At 35.2% G+C, this 24731-nt stretch overlaps 1 protein-coding gene across 1 annotated transcript in view; it reads right to left on the bottom strand.

Annotated features, from left to right (window-relative positions):
• Positions 1–5492: 5492 nt before the first annotated feature.
• Positions 5493–24731, bottom strand: part of tbc1d9 (TBC1 domain family, member 9 (with GRAM domain)) — a 60716-nt gene continuing 41477 nt past the window's right edge. Inside the window, exons 12-21 of the mRNA XM_042484931.2 lie at positions 15879–16164; positions 15575–15704; positions 15101–15199; positions 14796–14864; positions 13851–14091; positions 13573–13638; positions 12544–12630; positions 9448–9516; positions 9090–9193; positions 5493–7321 (exon numbers count right to left, since the gene is read on the bottom strand). Coding sequence (XP_042340865.1) covers positions 6512–7321; positions 9090–9193; positions 9448–9516; positions 12544–12630; positions 13573–13638; positions 13851–14091; positions 14796–14864; positions 15101–15199; positions 15575–15704; positions 15879–16164 — 1961 coding nt within the window. The 3' untranslated portion in view covers positions 5493–6511. The remainder of the gene's footprint in view (positions 7322–9089; positions 9194–9447; positions 9517–12543; positions 12631–13572; positions 13639–13850; positions 14092–14795; positions 14865–15100; positions 15200–15574; positions 15705–15878; positions 16165–24731) is intronic.

The following is a 24731-nucleotide window of genomic DNA, read 5'->3' as shown; positions in this document are numbered from 1 at the left end:
TAGTCACTGGCTTATTCACCTCCAGGATTAAAGCTGTGTGCAAAATTCTAATTCATAGATATAGTCTGAAGGTCGCATACATCTACTTTAAAAAACATAAAAGTGCTAAATAATGGAAAAAATATTGATTTCTTGATTGAGATATAGATATAGTAGAGTACAAAATTGAAGAAAAGACTGAAGCTTTTTTATCACATTAATTTTCTTTATGTCATCATGTCTTTCTCCCTATTAATATATTCAGTAAGCATTATGATTTTTTTTTGTATTTGTTTGCTATGATTAAACTTTGTAAGAGACTTTTTGTTTTGGGGAGTTTATCATTTCTGGAAACCAGAGAGATGACCCCAGAAGAGATAGAGCCTATTTCATCTATCCTGTCCCAACAAACATACTGTATCCTCTGGTAGATAAATCATTTATAGCTTTGTCGTGTGTCTGACAGGGGAAGCCTCTTCTTAATGAGATAAAAGTCCTGTTTTAAGTGAGCTTACAGTCCTGTGATTGGTTAACTTGAGCCACAACCCCAGTGTGTTTAGTCTACAAAGAGAGAGGGAGACAGACAGACAGACAGAGAGGCCTTGTTATCAACTGAGGTTTAGTAAAGCTGTACTCAAGGAGCATGTTTTCCCCTTTCCCTTTGAATTGTAGCGAAGCAGAATTATAAAGTGACATGAAAGCAAAATATGCAAGTAAAGTAGTTCAAATTCATACTTAAGAGCAGAACTTAGCAAAATATCGCAAGTAAAAGTACTCATTATGCAACAGTATTCCCCTTGTGAGAAGTCTATGATTGAATTTTAGCCACTAATATGTAAAGATGTTGGCAACATTCTAAAGTTGTAGCTGGTTTGAAATATAGGTAGTGGTAGAAAGTAACTTATTACACTTACTCAAGTACTGTCATTAGTACTTGACTTAAGTATTTTCATTTTATGCTACTTTAAACTTCTAATACATTATATCTCAGAGACAAATATTGTACTTTTTACTGCACTTTTATTTGATAACTTAAGTTACTTTGCAGATTCAGACTAATAAATAAAGTCAAATATAATTTACAAATAAATAATGACGTGGTATTAGAGGTCAAGATAAGGTTCAACTTTCGTGGTTCCCTGGTGGGAATTCACAAGCTACCCAGCAGTTTATAAAGTCATGAACAAAGTTGACACACTGTTGGAATGGAAACACGGTGTTATGATCAAGATGTTGCGAAGGTGTGTGATGCCTTTTTCTTTCCATTTAGTCCCAGTTAGAGGTGATTTGTTTGCAACTAAGTCCGGATTGTGACATATGGGTGTTAGTTTGGTGGGTGAGAATGTGGTATTTTTTGTTTTTTTGACTTTCCACCAAGCTGAAAGAGTTATGGATATTGCAATGGTTTTGAAGCAGTTGTGTTTTTTGATTGTGTCACTGATAAAAAGTACGTCTGAAATTGCTATGTCTTGGCATGCAGTTTGTGTGATATCAAGCCATGGGTGGTGGTGATGGGTTGTGTTGATCCATTTGATAAGGTATTGTAACTGATTTGCTGAGTAGTAAAATTGGAAATTTGAGGCTTCTATCCCTCCCTTCGAGGTTTTTTATTTTTCTAATAAAATGGTTTTTTTTGACTTAATCGTGTTAAAGCATTTTACTGTGGGTTGGATTGGGATCATTTTGAATAAGTAGTTGATTCTTGGTAATACAATCATCTTTATTGTAGCTATGCATCTTATAATGGAAACTGGTAATGTCATCCATCAGTTTAAGTTATCATCTTTTGTTTTAAGCAATGGTGATGTTTAAGCGGAATAACAACTTAGAGGAGAATTTTATGCCTAAATATGTGATGTTGCCTGTAGTGGGTGGTTAATGGGGGATTCGTGATGTAGTATGAAAGCTATCAACATTTCTTGGTAAAATGGTGGATTTATTCCAGTTTAATGTGTAATCAAAGATTTTGGAGTACATATTGATGGTTTTGATAAGTTCTTTGATTGATCTGTCTGGGTTTTGTAGAAATAGAATTATATCGTCTGCATATAAGCTCATTTTATGTATATTTTATTACTGCAGATACCTGTGATATTGTTATTTTGTAGTATTGCTGCTGCTAATGTTTTAATAAAAAGTGCAAATAGTGAAGGTGAAAGTGGACATTCTTGTCTAATGGCTCTGTAGAGTGTGAAGCATTTTGTGAAATTAGGTTGTTAGTAATGATTGTTGCCCTTGGTTTATTTTAGAATGTTTCAATACAATGTATTAATGACTGTCCAAAACCAATTTTTTTTAACTCTTTTAATGAGAAATGTCCGGTTTACCTTGTTAAATGCTTTTTCAACATCTTGTGAGAGGATGGTAGCTTTAGAGTTGTTTTGGTGGGTTATTTTTATCAGACTGAAAAGATGGCGTGTGTTATTTGATGAGTGTCTGTCTTTGATAAGTCCTGTTTGATCTGGGTGACTTAGTGTTGAGAATACTGATTCAGTTCACATTGCAAGAGCTGTCCTGATGATTTTGATAACGGTGTTTATTAGGGACACAGGTCTGTAACTTGTGCAGTGAGTTGGATCCTTTTTTTAAGTGGTACTGAGATAAATGAAGTGTTCATATGATAAGGGATGGATTTATTCTTTTTAATCTCGTCTGCCATTCTTGTGAATAGTGGTGATAGTGTTTGCCAAAAGTGTTTATAAAATTCAGTGGGGAAATCTGTCTAGTCTGGGGGCTTTATTATTTGACATTGTTTTGAGTGCTTTTTCATATTCGGTGGATGTTAATGGGGAGTCTAGGAAGTCTTCATCACAAGGGGTTAAGATTGGAACCACCAGATTTGAAGTCGATTGGATTAATCCTGTAGCCGAAGTTTGCAAAAGTACAAGGGGTGGAAATCGCCAAAAATTAGCACAAAATAAATTAAAAAAAAAATTCAAATCCAAAATTCCAATAGCCCACTTCCTGTTGGGCTTGAGGGGTAGGTCCAAGAGACTTTTTTTTGCATGTCTGGACATGAGAGACACATCTGTCAGATTTCAGACATGTAGGTAAAGTGTCTAGAGGTTTAGCTCAGTGGGTAAATCAGATGGTCAGTGTGCCTGAGGTTGCTGGTTCAAGTCCTGCCTGTGGCTGGTGGTTTTTACTTTAATGACATAAATAAAATATCGTTTGATTTGTCTGTCTGATCTGCTGATATAAGTCATCGAGGATGTACCTTGCAAGGAACATTTAAAACAGTCAAAAAACACACAATTGTCCCCTGAATTGTCATATACAGAATACTGAATTTTTCCCTGCCAAGAACTTAGTTGATTATCAGCCTGACTCATATATCAATTGAATTTTAAACAGACGTCACTGCTGATACTGAGCTAAAGCGAACGTCAAAAACTTGCAAAGTGTCTGGAGGTTTGGCTCAGTGGGTAAATCAGGTGGTTAGTGTGCTTGAGGTTGCTGGTTCAAGTCCTACCTGTGACTGATGGTTTTTACTTTAATGACATAAATAAAATATAGGTTGATTTGTCTGTCTGATCTGCTGATATAAGTCACTGATGATATACCTTGCAAGGAACATTTAAAACAGTCAAAAAACACACAATTGTTTCCTGAATTTTCATATACAGAATACTGAATTTTTCCCTGCCAAGAACTTAGTTGATTATCAGCCTGACTCATAAATCAGTTGAGTTTTCAACAGATGTGACTGCTGATACTGAGCTAAAGGGAACGTCAAAAACTTGCAAAGTGTCTAGAGGTTTGGCTCAGTGGGTAAATCAGGAGGCTAATGTGCCAGAGGTTGCTGGTTCAAGTCTTACACAGAACAGGTGACATTTCACTTACATGACAAAATATCAGCTGATATATTTGTCTGCTCTGCTGATATAAGTCATTGATAATGTACCTTGCAATGAACATTTAAAACTGGTAAAAAACACATAACTGTCTCCTGAATTTTCATTTACAGAATACTGAATTTTCCCTAACTTTAACCCCTAACCTAAAATCATGGAATATCCGCCTGACTCATATATCAGTCGAGTTTTCGACAGACGTCACTGCCGATACTGAATTTTCACTGCCACGAACTTAGTTGATTATCAGCCTTACTCATATATCAGTCAAGTTTTCGACAGACATCACTTCCAATACTGAATTTTGCATTTCAACACCATATGACCCTTATATCAGCAGAGCAGACAGAAATATCAGCTGATTTTTTTTTAATTTATGCCATAAAATTTCATTTGGCTGTAGATTCATACAGTTTAGACACTGATTGTGATATCGCAGAGCAAATTAAGGCATGTGAAGTTGAGCGATATATAGTTTTGGCCAATAAATCAGGTGAAGTGGTCCAGAAACAGGTAAAACCAGTATTGGCAGATGCGTCTGTCAAAATCAAGGAATATCAGCCTGACTCATATATCAGTCGAGTTTTCAACAGACGTCACTGCCGTTACTGAATTTTGCATTTCTTCATCATATGACCCTTATATCAGCGGAGCAGACAGATATATCAGCTGATATTTTTTTTATTTATGCCATAAAAATATAATTTGGCTGTAGATTCATACAGTTTAGACACTGATTGTGATATCGCAGAGCAAATTAAGGCACGTGAAGTTGAGCGATATATAGTTTTGGCCAATAAATCAGGTGAAGTGGTCCAGAAACAGGTAAAACCAGTATCGGCAGATGCGTCTGTCAAAATCAAGGAATATCAGCCTGACTCATATATCAGTCGAGTTTTTGACAGACGTCACTGCTGTTACTGAATTTTGCATTTCATCATCATATGACCCTTATATCAGAAGAGCAGACAGATATATCAGCTGATATTTTATTTTATTTATGCCATAAAATATCATTTGGCTGTAGATTTATCAGTTGAGACACTAATTGTGATATTGCAGAGCAAATTAAGGCACGCAAAGTTGAGTTATATATAGTTTTGGCTGATAAATCTGGTGAAGTGGTCCCGAAACAGATAAAATCAGTTTGGCCAGATGCGTCTGTCAAAATCAAAGAATATCAGCCTGACTCATATCAGCCAAAGGTCATCTAAGGAATCTCCAAAAGAAATTTCAGTTTTGGGTAGGCATTTGAATATTTTCTTATCAGTTGTCCTCATCATCCACTACATAGTGAAGTACAGGTATAAAGTAATATGAAAATTAGTCTAGTTCAAGTGAAAATGTTCTTAGTCTTAGTACCTGAGTCACACTAGTCACTGGCATTCATTTAAATAATGTAAAATATTTGAGTCACTGTAAAGCATAATTTTAAGGTTTTGTGAATAAAAAACTAGCTCAAAAAGGAGAAATGATAATTCAATGTCTCCATCATTATATTTTACAGCTAAAAATCAGGTCTGAAATAAATGAATAATTGGTGGCATAAATAATCAAACACCAGATGGCAGCAACACTCAGTTTCTTTAGTGATAGTATAATCATATGGTGGCACTCAGTCTGATGAAGTCAATAAAGGAGGCTTGAGGCGTTGAACTGTGCAGTTTTAAATCAATCATACTGAAACTTTAATTTGATGGAGTTATTCAGAATGCATGAGGATCCAGAGTAATACTACCTGGACATTAAAAAATAAAAAAATACATAATAAAAATAACATACACTTAAAAAAATGGCAACACAACAATGTACAGAGCAAAAGGTTTAAAACATGTTAAGAAAAAAGGCCATTGTATATTAGTGGATCACATTATGTAAACATAAAGAAAGTGCAGGTTCTTCATTCAACAGCATTTTTTAGTGAAATCATCATTTCTTAGGACACATGAATTTCTTAACCATCAGGTGTTTTTTTTTTTTCTTTTAGTCATAAAAAAGTTACTTGTGTTTACCAATAAATAACCAGGAGGACAGCAGTTATTGGGAACAGTACTTTGGGGGAGTGTATGTCTAGGAAGTCATAGGTGTGTGCTTGGTTGTTGACTGAAACTATTCTCTCTTTGGAAGTGACAATATTTACATGAAAATTCACTTTATCATTGAATTTTCACAGCTTTGTTTTGCATGTTCATATTGTCATTCAATGAGAAATTGAAAACATTTCGTGATTAAGAGCAAATTGAATCATAAAGTTAGGAAGCGATAGTTTGACTGTTTATAATGTTAGGTGATCATACGTAGACTATCAATATCCCAGTTTAGAACTGTTCTGTATCTGTGGACATTTACATCTACATATCCTAAGAGTACTAGAGATTACAATATTAACACCTATGCATAATATCTTTTATAAAGTACAGCTACTACAGTACATGTACACACTGATTTCATCTGAGCAAACCTTAATATTAATGTCCTGCTCCCTCTTAGCTGGACAGGATCTGGTGATTGTTATAATAAAAGTCTTTCACATCTGGTAAAATACATCACTAAGAGCAGTTTTTGGTCACATTCAATCACCTACCATACACATAAACTGACCTTCATTGTCCTCTAAAATTCAGCGAGACATTTATACCCTGACTGATGATCCCTTTTCAAAGTCTGTGTGTGAAGTCTCAGCCAGATAGCGAGATCTCATAGTCACTTGTTGACAGAAGGGGGCGCCCGACTTTACGCACATTCTTTGCGTTTGTTATACGAGCCGCCACTTCCACTGGCTTCTCAAAATAATGCACCAGGGCCTGCTCAGTGAGCACAGATGCCAGGAACTGCTCAAACGTGATGGCCCAGTCTTTGTCAATGCTCGTGCTGTGAGGCAGCCCTCTGTCGTGGGGTCCACCCCCATGAGGCTGGTTACCTCTTTCCCCGCTGGGGCCGCTGTCGCTTCGCACCAGCACTGTGTCGTCTGCAATGTCCTCGCACTGCAGCTTCTCATCCAGCTCATGGGAGCCTGCGCTGAGCACCGAGTAAGATGACATTGAAGTGTCATCTTTGGTTTCATCATCCGAGATAAGCATGGCGGATGATGTACCTATGTCTTTGGGAGAAGAGTCCTCCAGCTTGATGTCTTGCATAGGTGGCAGCTGCTCGCTCCCCTCGTCTCCTATCCCCTCCTCACAGGGGCTCGGCTTGTTCTCCAGATCTGCAGGGACAAAGCCGCCACTCTGGCCCTGCTGCTGGAACACGCCATCGAGCACGGCCTCTCTGGAGGTTTTGGGATCTGTGGCGTCTCTTGTGCACATGCTCGGTTCTGATTTACCCTCCATGCTGTGGTCCTTTCTGCCGGTAGAGGAGAAGAGCTTTCCCACTTCTCCCATCTCCAGCAGCAGACTGGTGACTGTCGCTGTGGCGTGATAGAGCTCCTGCTCTGCAACATCCTCACTGAACATGCTGTAGAGAGTCTTGCAAAGTTCAATGAACTGGCTCTGAAGGACGAAACACAAGACATCAGTTATGCCCTGCTGTAGTTTCTTATGCATATACTGTATATCATAGTAGTATTTATCCTGAAGCAATCCACAACCTAAATGCTTTGTACAATATTTAGTAAAGAGTGAGAGGGAGACAACTCTTCTGCCTAGAGGTGGTGAGATTACAGCTCACAGAAATTAATATGCTGCTGTCTTTGGCTTTTGTTTGATATCTGCTGTTGGCAAAAATTGTTGTTGCATATTTGCGATCCATTGTTAGTGCTGTTAGCTTGTTTACCGTATTACATGACTGCTGCTGTCACACTGAACGTCCCGCTGAGCCTCATTCAGACTATAAAACTAAATTCAATTATCAATAATCACAATTTGTCCCAGAAAGCTTTAGAGCATACAACATCCCTCTGTCTTTGGACCCTTACAGTGGATAAGGAAAAACTCCCCCAAAAAACCTTTAACGGGGGAAAACAATAAATGTAATAATTAATATGGAAAACAAAATGAATTGCTGAATATTTGTATGGAGCTGCCAAATTTCTGAGTCGGTTACAGCCCTCACGGAAACAAGCACATGCGCTTTAAAGTCCAGATGAAACAGCATTTCGAGAGTATCTAGCTTCAGTATTATGACGTGTTTTCCAAGTGAAATAGTGTAAGCAGGCTGTATATGATGTTGAGGGGAATTTGATTTAATTGCTGAAAAACGGTTATGTAATGACTGTAAGGCCCTGACGGTATTACACCGATGTGATGGTATTTGTCAGGGAGACAGACGAATCCCACCCTGTGCTTCATACAACATTAGTTGCTGAAGCAGTCCAGTGTAAGATTAGTTAATAGCTAATGAAAGCACACGTCATATTTTGTTTAGGAAGAAAACATGAAAACATTGGATTTTGATATAAGAATACAAAGAAAACATTTCTTGCATTTTTTTTTTGTTTTTGCATGTTGTTAAATAGCTGCATACTGAAGCGCGTTACCCACACCAGAAAAAAACAAAAACTGATCAGTGTCAGGTAATAATGTTTAAATTTTTTTTTAACATTTTAGTAAAGATATCTCTATGTTGTCACAACATAATTTCATCTTATTAAATCATACAAATGTGTCACGTTAACTAGAAACGTTTCTTTTTGTAACGTGAAACTTTTCATGTGCCCCTTTTGGCAGATCATTGTTAAATCCCTCTTGGCATTGGTCTACTGTACGAAAACTTTGCAATATCATCCACCACACTCAATAACAACAAAATCTCACTATGTGCCAACCTCAGCACGACATAGAACTTACAGTGTAACTGAACCACAATCCTCAATCTATTCTTCTCTGCACACCATTTCCTCATTTAAACATGAGTAAACACTTAGCACTTAAACTTATAGCATGAAACATTTTGTTTTAAAAAGAAACAAGTGTGTATGATGTAGTAATGTGAAATTAACGTATGACATGAAAGAATCTGAAAAATATTTTGCTATAACATGACACTTTTCCTGTTATTTATTACCTGACACTGAAGTGATCTAACAGTGTTAAAAAGGCATTTTCATTTCATCTGGGCTTAAAATTGTCACTATTAGGTCATGATCCACATGGCTGTGTTATTGTATTTAATTGTGGCCACGTGTTTTAGTGGACCGCCTCGGGTGTGTACCACACCGTGTTTTGTTGTTGTGTGTAATTTGTTAAGTCAATTTTGAATGACATGGCAATCAATCATTGAATCTTGATGAAAAACCAAATACAGAGGGTTTAGTCTTACCTGATTCAGCTTGGGGAGGTCTTTTGTGTTTTCTAGTTTAGGTTTTGTCTCCTGGTTCCACAGTTTCAGGTAATGGCGATATTCAGGAGTGTTCAGCTTCTTTACTGTAAAATGTACACAACGTGGTATTAACATTAAGGAATATTTCAAGCACAAACTCATATTTTTTTAGTAGACTTTATGTTACAAGTGCAGAACCTGAAGATATAGTTTTTCGTGGTACAGTAAAAAAGAAATCTTAGATGTCAGTATTTTGCTGAATAATTGCAGTCTCTTGTTGCTCACATTATGAATATATTCTGTTTCTATATAGTTTGTCTATATATTTTCTTTTTCAATGACTGACTTTGCTACTTACCTTTTTCAGTCTTAAATGTAACTCTGACAAAGCCATCATCCCGTTCATTTCTGCACTTTGAGTCATGACCTGAGGATAGAGGAAATACATTAACATTTGTGTAATTAAAATATTTACATTATCCATTATTCAAGCTACTAACAAATACTACAACAATTTATCGTTTGGAAAAAATATATTTACCAACTATTTTAATAATCGATACTCAACATTTGCCGATCCCAGCTTCTTAAAAGTCAAAATTTGCTGCTTTAATTGTCACCCAGTGAGTGTAAATGTAGAGTTTTTGGGTTTTGAAGCAATTAAGATGTCATTTTGGGCTCTGGAAAATGGTGATGAGCATTTTTCAGAAATGTCCTTGTTATTTTATAGACTAAAATAATTGTGAAAATAATCCAAAGATGAATCACTGGTAAAAAATAATCATCTGTCAATGGTTGCAGCCAAAATTCTAAAAGCTTGACTGAATGTTCAGTGCCCATCTTTTAGCAGCATCCTGTGTTTTGAGGACTTGCATATTCTTACATTATATCAAACATATTTTCTTACTTACAAATTATCTACTGCAGGTTCCTAATAGAGTTTACTCAGACACCTGCTCTACTTCTGTATACCCAGGACACAGAGTAGTTCAACAGTAAATCATCAGTGTCTGCTAAAAGTTTTAATTGCCCAAACTACAGCTCTCAGATTAACAAAGGTGTTTGAGGCAGTTTCTCTCTCTAGTGTATATTCAGCACAGGAAACTTCTGAAGGCTTGTATTCACATTTATTTTGGTGCCTTTCATTACCGCCAGTGTGCACAATGCAGGCTGCACACTGTGTCTGTGGTTTCAATAATGTAACCACCCTTTCTTCTGTGAATCAAATGACATGCCCATAACTGCAAATTTCACTTGTGCAAATATCAGCATGGCAATCTCAATTTCTTTATGAATGGCAACATTATTAGTAATAACAGAACAGGAAATTACGCTGGAAATCTGTACTGTGATATTTATGTGCCTTTTTGGACAAGATATTATTCTGTGACATTTTTATGCAATTTTAATGACATACTATGACATTGAAAAACATACTATACTATGACTATTTTGGGACATTTTGGATGACATACTACAGTATGACATTTTTGTGCTATTTTTGATGACATACGATACCATGACTTTTTTGGGTTACTTTGGACAGCATGCTATAGTATGACTGTTTTAAGCTATTTTGGACCACATACTATACTATGACATTTTTGTACTATTTCAGGCGACATTCTATGGCACAACATTTTTGTACTATTTTGGATGAAATATTCTACTCTGACTGTGCGATTTGAACAACATACTACAGTCTGACTTTTTTATGCTATTTTAGACAACATACAACAGTCTGACTTTTTTTAAGCCATTTTGGACAACATACTATGATATGACTTTTTTATGCTATTTTGGACGACATACCATAGTATGACTTTTTTTGTGATATTTTGACAACATACTACAATGTGACTTTTTTACGCCATTTTGGATGACATACAATGATATAATTTTTTATTGCTATTTTGGATACAATACTATGACTTTTTTGTGCCATTTGGACGACATACTGTACTATCACTTTTTCGTGAGATTTTGGACGACATACAATAGTATTGCTTTTTTTATGCTATTTTAGATGACATATTATATGGTGACATTTTGAGGCTATTTTGGATGAAATACTATACTATCACTTTTTTGGTGAAATTTTGGATGACATACTATTTACTATAATATTTTTAGGCTATTTTGGATGACATACTTTACTATCACTTTTTTAGTGAAATTTTGGACGACATACTATACTATGAATTTTTTTTGCTATTTTGGACAACATACTATAGTATAACATTTTTATGCTATTTTAGATGACATACCATAGTATGACTTTTTTATACTACTTTGGACTACATGCTATACTTTGACTTTTTTGTGATATTTTATACGACATACTAAACTATGACTTTGATGCCATTTTGCACAACATACTATAGTATGACTTTTTTAATGATATTTTGTACGACATACTATAATATGACTTTTAGATGATACTATGGACAACATACTATACAATGACATTTTTGGGAGATTTTGGAGGATGAACTATAGTATGATGTTTTTTGGAGAATTTGGAAGACATACTATAGTATGACTTTTTATGCTTTTGGATGACATATAATACTATGACATTTTCAGGCTATTTTGGATGACATACAATGATATGACTTTTCAATGCTATTTGAATGACATACAACACTATGACTTTTGCAACATTTTGGACGTAGTATGACTTTTATATGATATTTTGTACAACATACTATAGTATGACTTTTTGATGCTACTTTGAACAACATACTTTACTATGACATTTTTGGGAGATTTTGGACAACATATGATAGTATGATGTTTTTTATGCTATTTTGGACGACATAATACTATGACTTTTTGATGGTGTTTCGGATGACATACAATACTATGACTTTATATGATATTTTGGATGAGATACTATAGTATGACTTTTTAATGCTATTTTGGATGACATACTACAACATTACTTTTCTATGCTATTTTGGATGACATAGTTTACTATTACTTATTTGTGCAATTTTGGACAACGTAGTATAGTATACATTTTTGATGCCAATACTGATCAATACTGTGCCTTTTTTTCTGAGTTTGGACAACATGATTATATTTTGACTTTTTTGTGTGATTTTGAACAACATGATTTTTTTTGTGCTATTTTGGAGGACATATTGGAATATGACTTTTTCATACTGTTTTCAACGACATACTAAAGTATGACTTTTTTATGCTATTATCAAAGACACACTATTCTATGACTTTTGGAACGACATACTATAGTAGTTTTTTATACCATTTTGGATGAAATGCTATATTCTATTACACACCATAGTATAAGTATCGGGAAATATTGGGCACCCCGTAACACTGTGGGGACAACCAGTGTTTCTGCTGATATGGTTATAGCTGGGCTTATGTGCTTATGGAAAGGATGTTATTAAAGAAGAACAAATTCGACAACAAAATAAAGTTATCTTACCGATTGACGTTTCTGGGGTGATGTCTTCAAAGAAGTACTGAGTGGCCTCAAAGGCAGAGTCAGGCTCTTCCTGTTCATGAGTGGCTTCTGAGAGAAAGGAATTCAGCTTGTGAAAACGTTCTGTCAGCCTTTAATTTTAATTATTTTTTTCATTTTTCACAAACTTTCAAAGTAAAGGGACAGTTCACCACCAAATCAAAAATACATACTTTTTCTCTTACTTGTAGTGCTATATATTCATCAGTATTGTTATATAGAAGCTAACATTAATGGCATCTTACTTGGCTGAGCTGTAAAATGACCTAGGTTAGTGATGCTATGTAAGGTAGAAGTAGATGCATGTTTGAATGTTAGAAAGAAAATACTTAATGCACGAGACTGCTCACAACAGGGTCTGTGAATTATTTAGTAGCAGGTATATAATTTCTAAAAAACACTGCTGTTGAGTTTTTAAAATGCATTTGTTTGGCTCTTGGAGCAACACAAGCTGAGTGCCATCTAGTTCCAATATATTGGAGAGAAGGCTGACATTTCTAGGGCTGGTGTCTCCAACAGTTGGCAACTCACAACAAAACAATCTGGAATGATACATAGCATGACAGGTAAAAGGGAAAAACTTAATTAATTTTGATATTGGGGTGAAATGTCCCTTTAAGACCATAAAGTTACTAATGATTACCCTTTTGGGCTCAATCACACCACATCATTAATACTAACTGGTGAAAGTATGTAACAAGCTTATCACTTTGCCCATGTGTTATTAAAAGTCAGACTTGAGTATTCATAAGGTTGAGGACTGAAAAGTTTTGTCAGTTTTGTCACATAAATCATGGAATGATAAAATGCACGTACAAAGCTAATCCTGAAGAAGTGATTTGCTCAGTGAAGTGAAACGAAGAGCTCAGCTTTTTCCATTGAGCCACCTCTTTCCTGTGCAGCCAATAATCCTGTTCCTCTGACAAAATTACTTTCTGTAGATTCCAAGAGACATCTTTCTGAGATCACTGAGCTGCATAGGTGCACACTTACCAGGTATGACATGCATCTTGTAGAGGAGCTTCAGCTTCTCGGTGAGGTCCCCGTGATACAGGACACCTAAAACACACCAACAAGCTTTAGAAAGGGCACATTTCAACTGCTTCTAAATGTATTACATCATACTGGATACAGTAGTATGTTAAATAGTAGTGTCATGGTCATTAAGCTTTTTCTGACATGACTTGAAACAAAATTTGTTGACAGATTAGCTATGTAAAACAACATTACTTCTAAAGAGTATTTACAAGCACACATCTTACTTTACATACCTAGGCCATTAATAAACTCCCGAAAATTGATGAGGGCATCTCCGTTTTGATCCAGGAGACGAAAGAAGCGTAAAGCCAGAGGGTCCGAGTGGGATCCATTGGCCCAGGGGAACAGCAGGTTGAATAGGCCTTTGAATTGCTCCACATCGATGCGGTACTGCTCCAGGTAGGGCAGACTGGGGTCATGACGCTCTGTGGGGTTGCTGCTACCACCCCAGTAACAGCTGGTCAGGTGCTCTGCCTGAGAGAGAAATAGAGGAGCAAGGACTATAAAATATATCCAAATAAATTGTATTTAGATATAAACTGTAGAAGAACAGGCACATTAACTTTTAGAAGAGTAACAGAAAAAGAAAAGTAACATTATGGATCCATCTGACTCTGTTTTGTGTGGACTGCAAACTTTTGGATTGTAAACTGGATAAAATAGTCTATGGCACAGATTCACATATTGTGTCTTTTCAAGCTGCTATATTTATAATTCTTTTATCTCAATCAGGTATTTATTTATTTTTTGTTTTCTTTTCACTATGGAATATCTTCAAAACGTTAGTTGTGGGAGGTCAATGTCTTTTTCTTGGTTAATGTTTGTGTTTATGTTTGTGCTATTGGATGATGGCGGGTAAACATACCACAGTGTTTGGTTTGTTTTTGGTCAGTGTTTCCAAATAATTCCATATTTATTCATTCATTCAATTAATTAAAAATCAAAGCTAAGTTGCATTTTTGTCATGTTTGTGAAACACACTTTGACAATATTTTATTTTCAAATAATCTGGATCATTTTAATTGCTGTGCCAACAATTAAGTGGCAAATTAATCATTACCATGTGTTTTTATAGCTTGTTTTTTTTACAGACCTGCTGCAAGGTCTTTAGCATGGCAGAAGTGTGGGAGCTGAATGTGCACAAGTCCCACAACATGAAAATATAAGCTGTAACTCACCTTGAAGAGAACATAGAGCTCCTCCAACTCATCAATACTGAAGGCAGTCTCTGTAACAATAGTCCTGACCTGAAACACAATATAAAACAATCAGAACATAAAAGTGTAAAAGACAGCATCTAATAATGACTACAAAGCAGAACTAAGACCTTTAAAGTTGGCAAATTGCCTGATTAGTGTTCTGCTGACTGCATGAAATGTTGTGCAAGAACATTGTAGTAATTACATTTTAAAAAATCTGCCTGCACTTTTACAATCATCTGCATAATTTCCGGATTTATCAGAGTAAGTTAGTGGGTCCTTACCACGTTGCGTTTAGTTGTATCTTCAATGGTTTGTATGACCCTCAGTCTCTGTTTGAAACGCATCTGTTCAATAACATCTGCACGGATTGAACCAAATTTCTGACACAAAAAAAGAGAAGGACAAACAGAGAGAAATGTAGGTCACTCCAGCTGTGATATTACACAAAATATGTTATCACAGTAGAAACAGCAAGGACTGATAGAGACAGTTGCATGATTGTGAGGAGACAGCTGGGCTTTTCAGTTAGATACATAAAAAAGGTAAATTAAATTTAAAATAAAATCATATAAAGTGAAAAGATGCTGTCTTTAATTTAAAAGCTGCAGCATTCCAGCTTCCTTGAGAAATGAGATAATGGCGAAATTTGATTTGAAAGCACTAAATAAATGGCAGATCTGTACTTTTTCATTGCATGTCTAAAGACCAAACAAAGAGGAGGACACAGCTTTACACACACACATTAAGTTCAGTACCTCGTAGGAGCTGCGGACCAGTTTAAAGATGTCGACCTCTGGATGTGGTTCCCCATTGTCCGTCAATAAGGAGTGTAGGTGGGGGATGGGAGGGAGGGTGCTGTCCTTGTTGGTCACACTGTCCAAGTATCTAAAATACACAAATGATTGACGAAATTTAGCAGGACTTCTATTGAGCTCGTAGGACAGAAATATCTAATAATGGGGAGATTAATTTCAGTGTTCACACAGTGACGTAAGAGTAATAAAAGGAGACACCAAGACACCCTAAATGTCCAGACATGAAACATTTTGTCTGTCTTACCGGCCAAGTACGGTCATGGCCTCGCCATCATCCTTGCAGCCCAGCAACTGGTGGATATTGGCGTGGAGTACAGAGAGCGCCAGCTGAAAGATGACCTTGATGCCATCGTAGAAAAAGCAGTCCACCACCACCACGGCACTCTCGAACGGCATGACAGACAGGAAGAGGGTGAGGAACCAGGACAGCGAGATAGTGGAGATGACACCGAGGTCCTGCATGCAGTCGTAAAGCTGAGGAACGTATTCACGGGCAAGCTCCTCAAACACCCCCTGATCAACGAGGGCTCCTGAAGACATTTTAAAAAAAAGAAGAAAAAAAAAGAGGATGTTAAAGGCTACGCTGCAAACATGCACTGATTATGTATTACAGTGTACAGCAGACCTGTCATAGTGTGTTACATATGGAAATAATGCCCAAAAATGTCAGAATATAGCATGTCGAAAAAATAGCCGAACACAACAAAGTATAGTATGTCGAAAAATGTCAAAACTTGACGTCATGGGCTGAAAACAACAAAGAATAGCATGTCTAGACACGTCATAGCATAGCATGTTAAAAAAGCAGCCAAAATCATCATAATAAAACATGTCGAAAACATGGCTGAAAACATCATAGTATAGTATGTCGAAAGATGTCTTTTTGGGTCGTTTTTTCTATATTATGATGTTTTTGGCTTTGTTTTCATTATTTTGACATGCTATACATAACAGGTCCTGACATGCTATTCTGTGTTGTTTTCAGCCGTTTAATTTGACATGTCATATTTTGACATTTTTCGACATATTATACTATGTTGCTGTGGGTCGTTTTTTCGACATGCTATATTATAACGTTTTGGGGGATTATTTCGACGCGCTATACTATGACAGGTCTAAACGCGCTATTCTATGTTGTTTTTGGCTGTTTTGTTGACATGCTATATTATGGATTTTTTGACCATTATTTTGACATACCCAGGAGGCAAAGGGGTTTATACAGACATGGAGTGTTGGAAAAGGTTCTGCACCAGAAATGGCATCTAGGACATGCGAGGATCTCAACCTGGGTGGACAACTTGTTCAAAAAGCTACTGGAAAGCGACAGGCAGCGATAATTGCAACTGACCGCCACGATTTCTGCACCACCCTTTAATTGAAGGTATTCCGTGTTTTAGGTCAATCCAAACTTTAGTTCAACTTATCTGAGAGTTCAAATGTTATGGTGATAATGCCATATAAATACCCTGCTATTAATTGTGCAATTCAATGTTTCAATTCTTTGTTTTATGTTGATAATGACAGAAATTTCCTGGAAACACAATGTTTATTTCACTTTAATACTTTCTTCTTGGGAATTACCTACAGATTGATATTGCCCATCAGCAGATATGACTCATCATGTCAAAATTTGACTTTTTTCGAAATACTACTATTGCATTTTTGGCCAGTTTCCTGACAGGGTAAATTATAAGATTGTCTAACTTTTTTGGCCTATATTTCCACATTGTATACAATGGCATGTGTCTGCTAACTATTTTATGTTGTTTTTAGCCATTTTTAAGAGCGGCCAAAATTTGACTTTTTTCGACATACTATACTATGGCTGTTTAGGCCATTTTTTTGACATGATAAATTATGAGGATTTATGCCTTTTTTAGCCATTATTCCTACTTAATATATGATGACGTGTCTCTACAAGCTATTATATGTTTTTTGAGCCATTTTTAGGAGCAGTCGTTTTTGGCCATTCTTTTGACATGCTAAGTTATTGTTTGTTATAGTTTTTTGGCCTTTTCTGGCCTTTATTCCCACTTTGTGCACTATGACACATCTCTACAAGTTATTCTATGTGGTTTTCAGCCATTTGAAGGAGGGGTCCTAATTTGACTCTTCGCCATACTGTAGTATTTCCTTTTGGGCCATTTTTTGGACATGCTCAATCATGAGGTTTTTGGCCTTTTTTGTTCTTTGTTCCCACTTTATATGGTATTACACGTCTCCACAAGTTATTCTAATGGTTTTCAGACAATTTTAGGAGGGGTCAAAATTTGACGTTTTCGTCATACTATACTATTGCCTTTTGGGCCATTTTTCAAACATGCTAAATTGTAATGTTTTTGCCTTTATTGGCCTTAATTCCTACTGTGTATGCTATGACGCATCACCACAAGCTATTCTAAGTGATTTTCAACCATTTTTAGGAGTTTAACTTTTTTCGCCATACTATACTATTTCCGTTTTTACCATTTTTTGGACATGCTAAATTATGTGTTTTTTTTGGTCTTTTTTTGCGTTTATTCCCATTTTGTACACTATTATGCATCTCTATAAGCTATTCTTAGTGATTTTCAGCCATTTTTAGGAGGGGTCAAAATTTGACTTTTTTCGCCATACTATACTATTGCCTTTCTTGGCCATTTTTTGGACATGCTAATTTATGAGGTTTTTGGCCTTTTTTGTTCTTTATTCCCACTTTGTACACTATTATGCATCTGTATAAGTTATTCTAAGTGATTTTCAGCCATTTTTAGGAGGGGTCAAAATTTGACTTTTTTCGCCATACTATACTATTGCCTTTCTTGGCCATTTTTTGGACATGCTAATTTATGAGGTTCTTGGTCTTTTTGTTCTTTATTCGCACTTTGTACATTATTATACAGCTACATAAGTTATTCTATGTGGTTTTCAGCCATTTTTAGGAGGGGTCAAAGTTTGACTTTTTTCGCCATACTATACTATTGCCTTTTCGGCCATTTTTTGGACATGCTAAATTATGAGATTTTTGGCCTTTTTTGTTCCTTTATTCCCACTTTGTACACTATTATGCATCTCTATAAGTTATTCTAAGTGATTTTCAGCCATTTTTAGGAGGGGTCAGAATTTGAATTTTTCGCCATACTATACTATTGCCTTTTCTGCCATTTTTTGGACATGCTAATTTATGAAGTTTTTGGCCTTTTTTGTTCTTTATTCCCACTTTCTATGCAATGATGCGTCTTCACAAGTTATTCTATGTGGTTTTCAGCCATTTTTAGGAGGGGTCAAAGTTTGACTTTTTCGCCATATACTATACTATTGCCTTTCTTGGCCATTTTTTGGACATGCTAATTTATGAGGTTTTTGGCTATTTTTGTTCTTTATTCCCACTTTGTACATTATTATACAGCTATATAAGCTATTCTTAGTGATTTTCAGCCATTTTTAGGAGGGGTCAAAATTTGACTTTTTTTCGCCATACTATACTATTGCCTTTCTTGGCCATTTTTTGGACATGCTAATTTATGAGGTTTTTGGCTATTTTTGTTCTTTAATCCCACTTTGTACATTATTATTCATCTATTTAAGTTATTCTATGTGATTTTCAGCCATTTTTAGGAGGGGACAAAATTTGACTTTTTTCGCCATACTATACTATTGCCTTTTCAGCCATTTTTTGGACATGCTAAATTATGAGATTTTTGGCCTTTTTTGTTCCTTTATTCCCACTTTGTACACTATTATGCATCTCTATAAGTTATTCTAAGTGATTTTCAGCCATTTTTAGGAGGGGTCAGAATTTGAATTTTTCGCCATACTATACTATTGCCTTTTCTGCCATTTTTTGGACATGCTAATTTATGAAGTTTTTGGCCTTTTTTGTTCTTTATTCCCACTTTCTATGCAATGATGCGTCTTCACAAGTTATTCTATGTGGTTTTCAGCCATTTTTAGGAGGGGTCAAAGTTTGACTTTTTTCGCCATACTATACTATTGCCTTTCTTGGCCATTTTTTGGAAATGCTAATTTATGAGGTTTTTGGCTATTTTTGTTCTTTAATTTATGAGGTTTTTGGCTATTTTTGTTCTTTATTCCCACTTTGTACATTATTATACAGCTATATAAGCTATTCTTAGTGATTTTCAGCCATTTTTAGGAGGGGTCAAAGTTTGACTTTTTTCGCCATACTATACTATTGCCTTTCTTGGCCATTTTTTGGACATGCTAATTTATGAGGTTTTTGGCCTTTTTTGTTCTTTATTCCCACTTTGTACACTATTATGCATCTATATAAATTATTCTAAGTGATTTTCAGCCATTTTTAGGAGGGGTCAAAGTTTGACTTTTTTCGCCATACTATACTATTGCCTTTTCTGCCATTTTTTGGACATGCTAATTTATGAAGTTTTTGGCCTTTTTTGTTCTTTATTCCCACTTTGTATGCAATGATGCGTCTTCACAAGTTATTCTATGTGGTTTTCAGCCATTTTTAGGAGGGGTCAAAATTTGACTTTTTTCGCCATACTATACTATTGCCTTTTCTGCCATTTTTTGGACATGCTAATTTATGAGGTTTTTGGCCTTTTTTGTTCTTTATTCCCACTTTGTATGCAATGATGCGTCTTCACAAGTTATTCTATGTGGTTTTCAGCCATTTTTAGGAGGGGTCAAAGTTTGACTTTTTTCGCCATACTATACTATTGCCTTTCTTGGCCATTTTTTGGACATGCTAATTTATGAGGTTTTTGGCTATTTTTGTTCTTTATTCCCACTTTGTACATTATTATACAGCTATATAAGCTATTCTTAGTGATTTTCAGCCATTTTTAGGAGGGGTCAAAGTTTGACTTTTTTCGCCATACTATACTATTGCCTTTCTTGGCCATTTTTTGGACATGCTAATTTATGAGGTTCTTGGCCTTTTTTGTTCTTTATTCGCACTTTGTACATTATTATACAGCTACATAAGTTATTCTATGTGGTTTTCAGCCATTTTTAGGAGGGGTCAAAGTTTGACTTTTTCGCCATACTATACTATTGCCTTTCTTGGCCATTTTTTGGACATGCTAATTTATGAGGTTTTTGGCCTTTTTTGTTCTTTATTCCCACTTTGTACACTATTATGCATCTCTATAAGTTATTCTAAGTGATTTTCAGCCATTTTTAGGAGGGGACAAAATTTGACTTTTTTCGCCATACTATACTATTGCCTTTCTTGGCCATTTTTTGGACATGCTAATTTATGAGGTTTTTGGCCTTTTTTGTTCTTTATTCCCACTTTGTACACTATTATGCATCTCTATAAGTTATTCTAAGTGATTTTCAGCCATTTTTAGGAGGGGTCAAAGTTTGACTTTTTTCGCCATACTATACTATTGCCTTTCTTGGCCATTTTTTGGACATGCTAATTTATGAGGTTTTTGGCCTTTTTTGTTCTTTATTCCCACTGTGTACACTATTATTCATCTATATAAGTTATTCTATGTGATTTTCAGCCATTTTTAGGAGGGGTCAAAATTTGACTTTTTTCGCCATACTATACTATTGCCTTTCTTGGCCATTTTTTGGACATGCTAATTTATGAGGTTCTAGGCCCTTTTTGTTCTTTATTCGCACTTTGTACATTATTATACAGCTATATAAGTTATTCTAAGTGATTTTCAGCCATTTTAGGAGGGTCAAATTTGACTTTTTTTCGCCATACTATACTATTGCCTTTCTTGGCCATTTTTGGACATGCTAATTTATGAGTTTTTGGCCTTTTTGTTCTTTATTCCCACTTTGTACATTATTATGCATCTCTATAAGTTATTCTAAGTGATTTTCAGCCATTTTTCGGAGGGGTCAGAATTTTACTTTTTTCGCCATACTATACTATTGCCTTTCTTGGCCATTTTTTGGACATGCTAATTTATGAGGTTTTTGGCCTTTTTTGTTCTTTATTCCCACTTTGTACATTATTATGCAGCTATATAAGTTATTCTAAGTGATTTTCAGCCATTTTAGGAGGGGACAAAATTTGACTTTTTTCACATACTATACTATTGCCTTTCTTGGCCATTTTTGGACATGCTAATTTATGAGGTTTTTGGCTATTTTTGTTCTTTATTCCCACTTTGTACATTATTATGCATCTGTATAAGTTATTCTAAGTGATTTTCAGCCATTTTAGGAGGGGTCAAAGTTTGACTTTTTCGCCATACTATACTATTGCCTTTCTTGGCCATTTTTTGGACATGCTAATTTATGAGGTTTTTGGCTATTTTTGTTCTTTATTCCCACTTTGTACATTATTATACAGCTATATAAGCTATTCTTAGTGATTTTCAGCCATTTTTAGGAGGGGTCAAAGTTTGACTTTTTTCGCCATACTATACTATTGCCTTTCTTGGCCATTTTTTGGACATGCTAATTTATGAGGTTTTTGGCTATTTTTGTTCTTTTATTCCCACTTTGTACATTATTATGCATCTGTATAAGTTATTCTAAGTGATTTTTAGCCATTTTTAGGAGGGGTCAAAATTTGACTTTTTCGCCATACTATACTATTGCCTTTCTTGGCCATTTTTTGGACATGCTAATTTATGAGATTTTTGGCCTTTTTTGTTCTTTATTCCCACTTTGTACATTATTATTCATCTATATAAGTTATTCTAAGTGATTTTCAGCCATTTTTAGGAGGGGTCAAAATTTGATTTTTTCGCCATACTATACTATTGCCTTTCTCAGCCATTTTTGGACATGCTAATTTATGAGATTTTTGGCCTTTTTTGTTCTTTTATTCCCACTTTGTACACTATTATGCATCTCTATAAGTTATTCTAAGTGATTTTCAGCCATTTTTAGGAGGGGTCAAAGTTTGACTTTTTTCGCCATACTATACTATTGCCTTTTCTGCCATTTTTTGGACATGCTAATTTATGAGATTTTTGGCCTTTTTTGTTCCTTTATTCCCACTTTGTACACTATTATGCATCTCTATAAGTTATTCTAAGTGATTTTCAGCCATTTTTAGGAGGGGTCAGAATTTGAATTTTTCGCCATACTATACTATTGCCTTTTCTGCCATTTTTTGGACATGCTAATTTATGAAGTTTTTGGCCTTTTTTGTTCTTTATTCCCACTTTGTATGCAATGATGCGTCTCTACAAGTTATTCTATGTGGTTTTCAGCCATTTTTAGGAGGGGTCAAAGTTTGACTTTTTTCGCCATACTATACTATTGCCTTTCTTGGCCATTTTTTGGACATGCTAATTTATGAGGTTTTTGGCCTTTTTTGTTCTTTATTCCCACTTTGTACATTATTATCCAGCTATATAAGCTATTCTTAGTGATTTTCAGCCATTTTTAGGAGGGGTCAAAGTTTGACTTTTTTCGCCATACTATACTATTGCCTTTCTTGGCCATTTTTTGGACATGCTAATTTATGAGGTTTTTGGCCTTTTTTGTTCTTTATTCCCACTTTGTACACTATTATGCATCTATATAAATTATTCTAAGTGATTTTCAGCCATTTTTAGGAGGGGTCAAAGTTTGACTTTTTTCGCCATACTATACTATTGCCTTTTCTGCCATTTTTGGACATGCTAATTTATGAAGTTTTTGGCCTTTTTTGTTCTTTATTCCCACTTTGTATGCAATGATACAGCTATATAAGTTATTCTATGTGGTTTTCAGCCATTTTTAGGAGGGTCAAAATTTGACTTTTTTCGCCATACTATACTATTGCCTTTTCTGCCATTTTTTGGACATGCTAATTTATGAGGTTTTTGGCCTTTTTTGTTCTTTATTCCCACTTTGTATGCAATGATGCGTCTTCACAAGTTATTCTATGTGGTTTTCAGCCATTTTTAGGAGGGGTCAAAGTTTGACTTTTTTCGCCATACTATACTATTGCCTTTCTTGGCCATTTTTTGGACATGCTAATTTATGAGGTTTTTGGCTTTTTTTGTTCTTTTTTCCCACTTTTTACATTATTATGCATCTATATAAGCTATTCTTAGTGATTTTCAGCCACTTTTTAGGAGGGGTCAAAGTTTGACTTTTTTCGCCATACTATACTATTGCCTTTCTTGGCCTTTTTTTGGACATGCTAATTTATGAGGTTTTTGGCCTTTTTTGTTCTTTATTCCCACTTTGTACATTATTATACAGCTATATAAGTTATTCTATGTGATTTTCAGCCATTTTTAGGAGGGGTCAAAATTTGATTTTTTCGCCATATACTATACTATTGCCTTTCTTGGCCATTTTTGGACATGCTAATTTATGAGGTTTTTGGCCTTTTTGTTCTTTTTTTATTCCCACTTTGTACACTATTATGCATCTCTATAAGTTATTCTAAGTGATTTTCAGCCATTTTTAGGAGGGGTCAAAGTTTGACTTTTTTTCGCCATACTATACTATTGCCTTTTCGGCCATTTTTTGGACATGCTAATTTATAAGGTTTTTGGCCTTTTTGTTCTTTTATTCCCACTTTTAATGCAATGATACAGCTATATAAGTTATTCTAAGTGATTTTCAGCCATTTTTAGGAGGGGTCACAATTTGACTTTTTCGCCATACTATACTATTGCCTTTCTTGGCCATTTTTTGGAGATGCTAATTTATGAGTTTTTGGCCTTTTTTGTTTTTTATTCCCACTTTGTACATTATTATGCATCTCTATAAGTTATTCTATGTGATTTTCAGCCATTTTTAGGAGGGGTCAAAGTTTCACTTTTTTCGCCATACTATACTATTGCCTTTCTTGGCCATTTTTGGACATGCTAATTTATGAGGTTTTGGCCTTTTTGTTCTTTATTCCCACTTTGTACACGATTATTCATCTATATAAGTTATTCTATGTGATTTTCAGCCATTTTTAGGAGGGGACAAAATTTGACTTTTTTCGCCATACTATACTATTGCCTTTCTTGGCCATTTTTTGGACATGCTAATTTATGAGGTTTTTGGCTATTTTTGTTCTTTATTCCCACTTTGTACACTATTATGCATCTGTATAAGTTATTCTAAGTGATTTTCGGCCACTTTTAGGAGGGGTCAAAATTTGACTTTTTCGCCATACTATACTATTGCCTTTCTTGGCCATTTTTTGAAGATGCTAATTTATGAGATT

This window comes from Plectropomus leopardus, chromosome 3, assembly GCF_026936395.1.
Source record: "Plectropomus leopardus strain MGB_pleo_1.0 chromosome 3, ASM2693639v1, whole genome shotgun sequence".
NCBI lineage: Eukaryota > Metazoa > Chordata > Actinopteri > Perciformes > Serranidae > Plectropomus > Plectropomus leopardus.
Note: the sequence above shows the minus strand (reverse complement) of the source record. Positions and strands in the feature narration are given on the sequence as shown.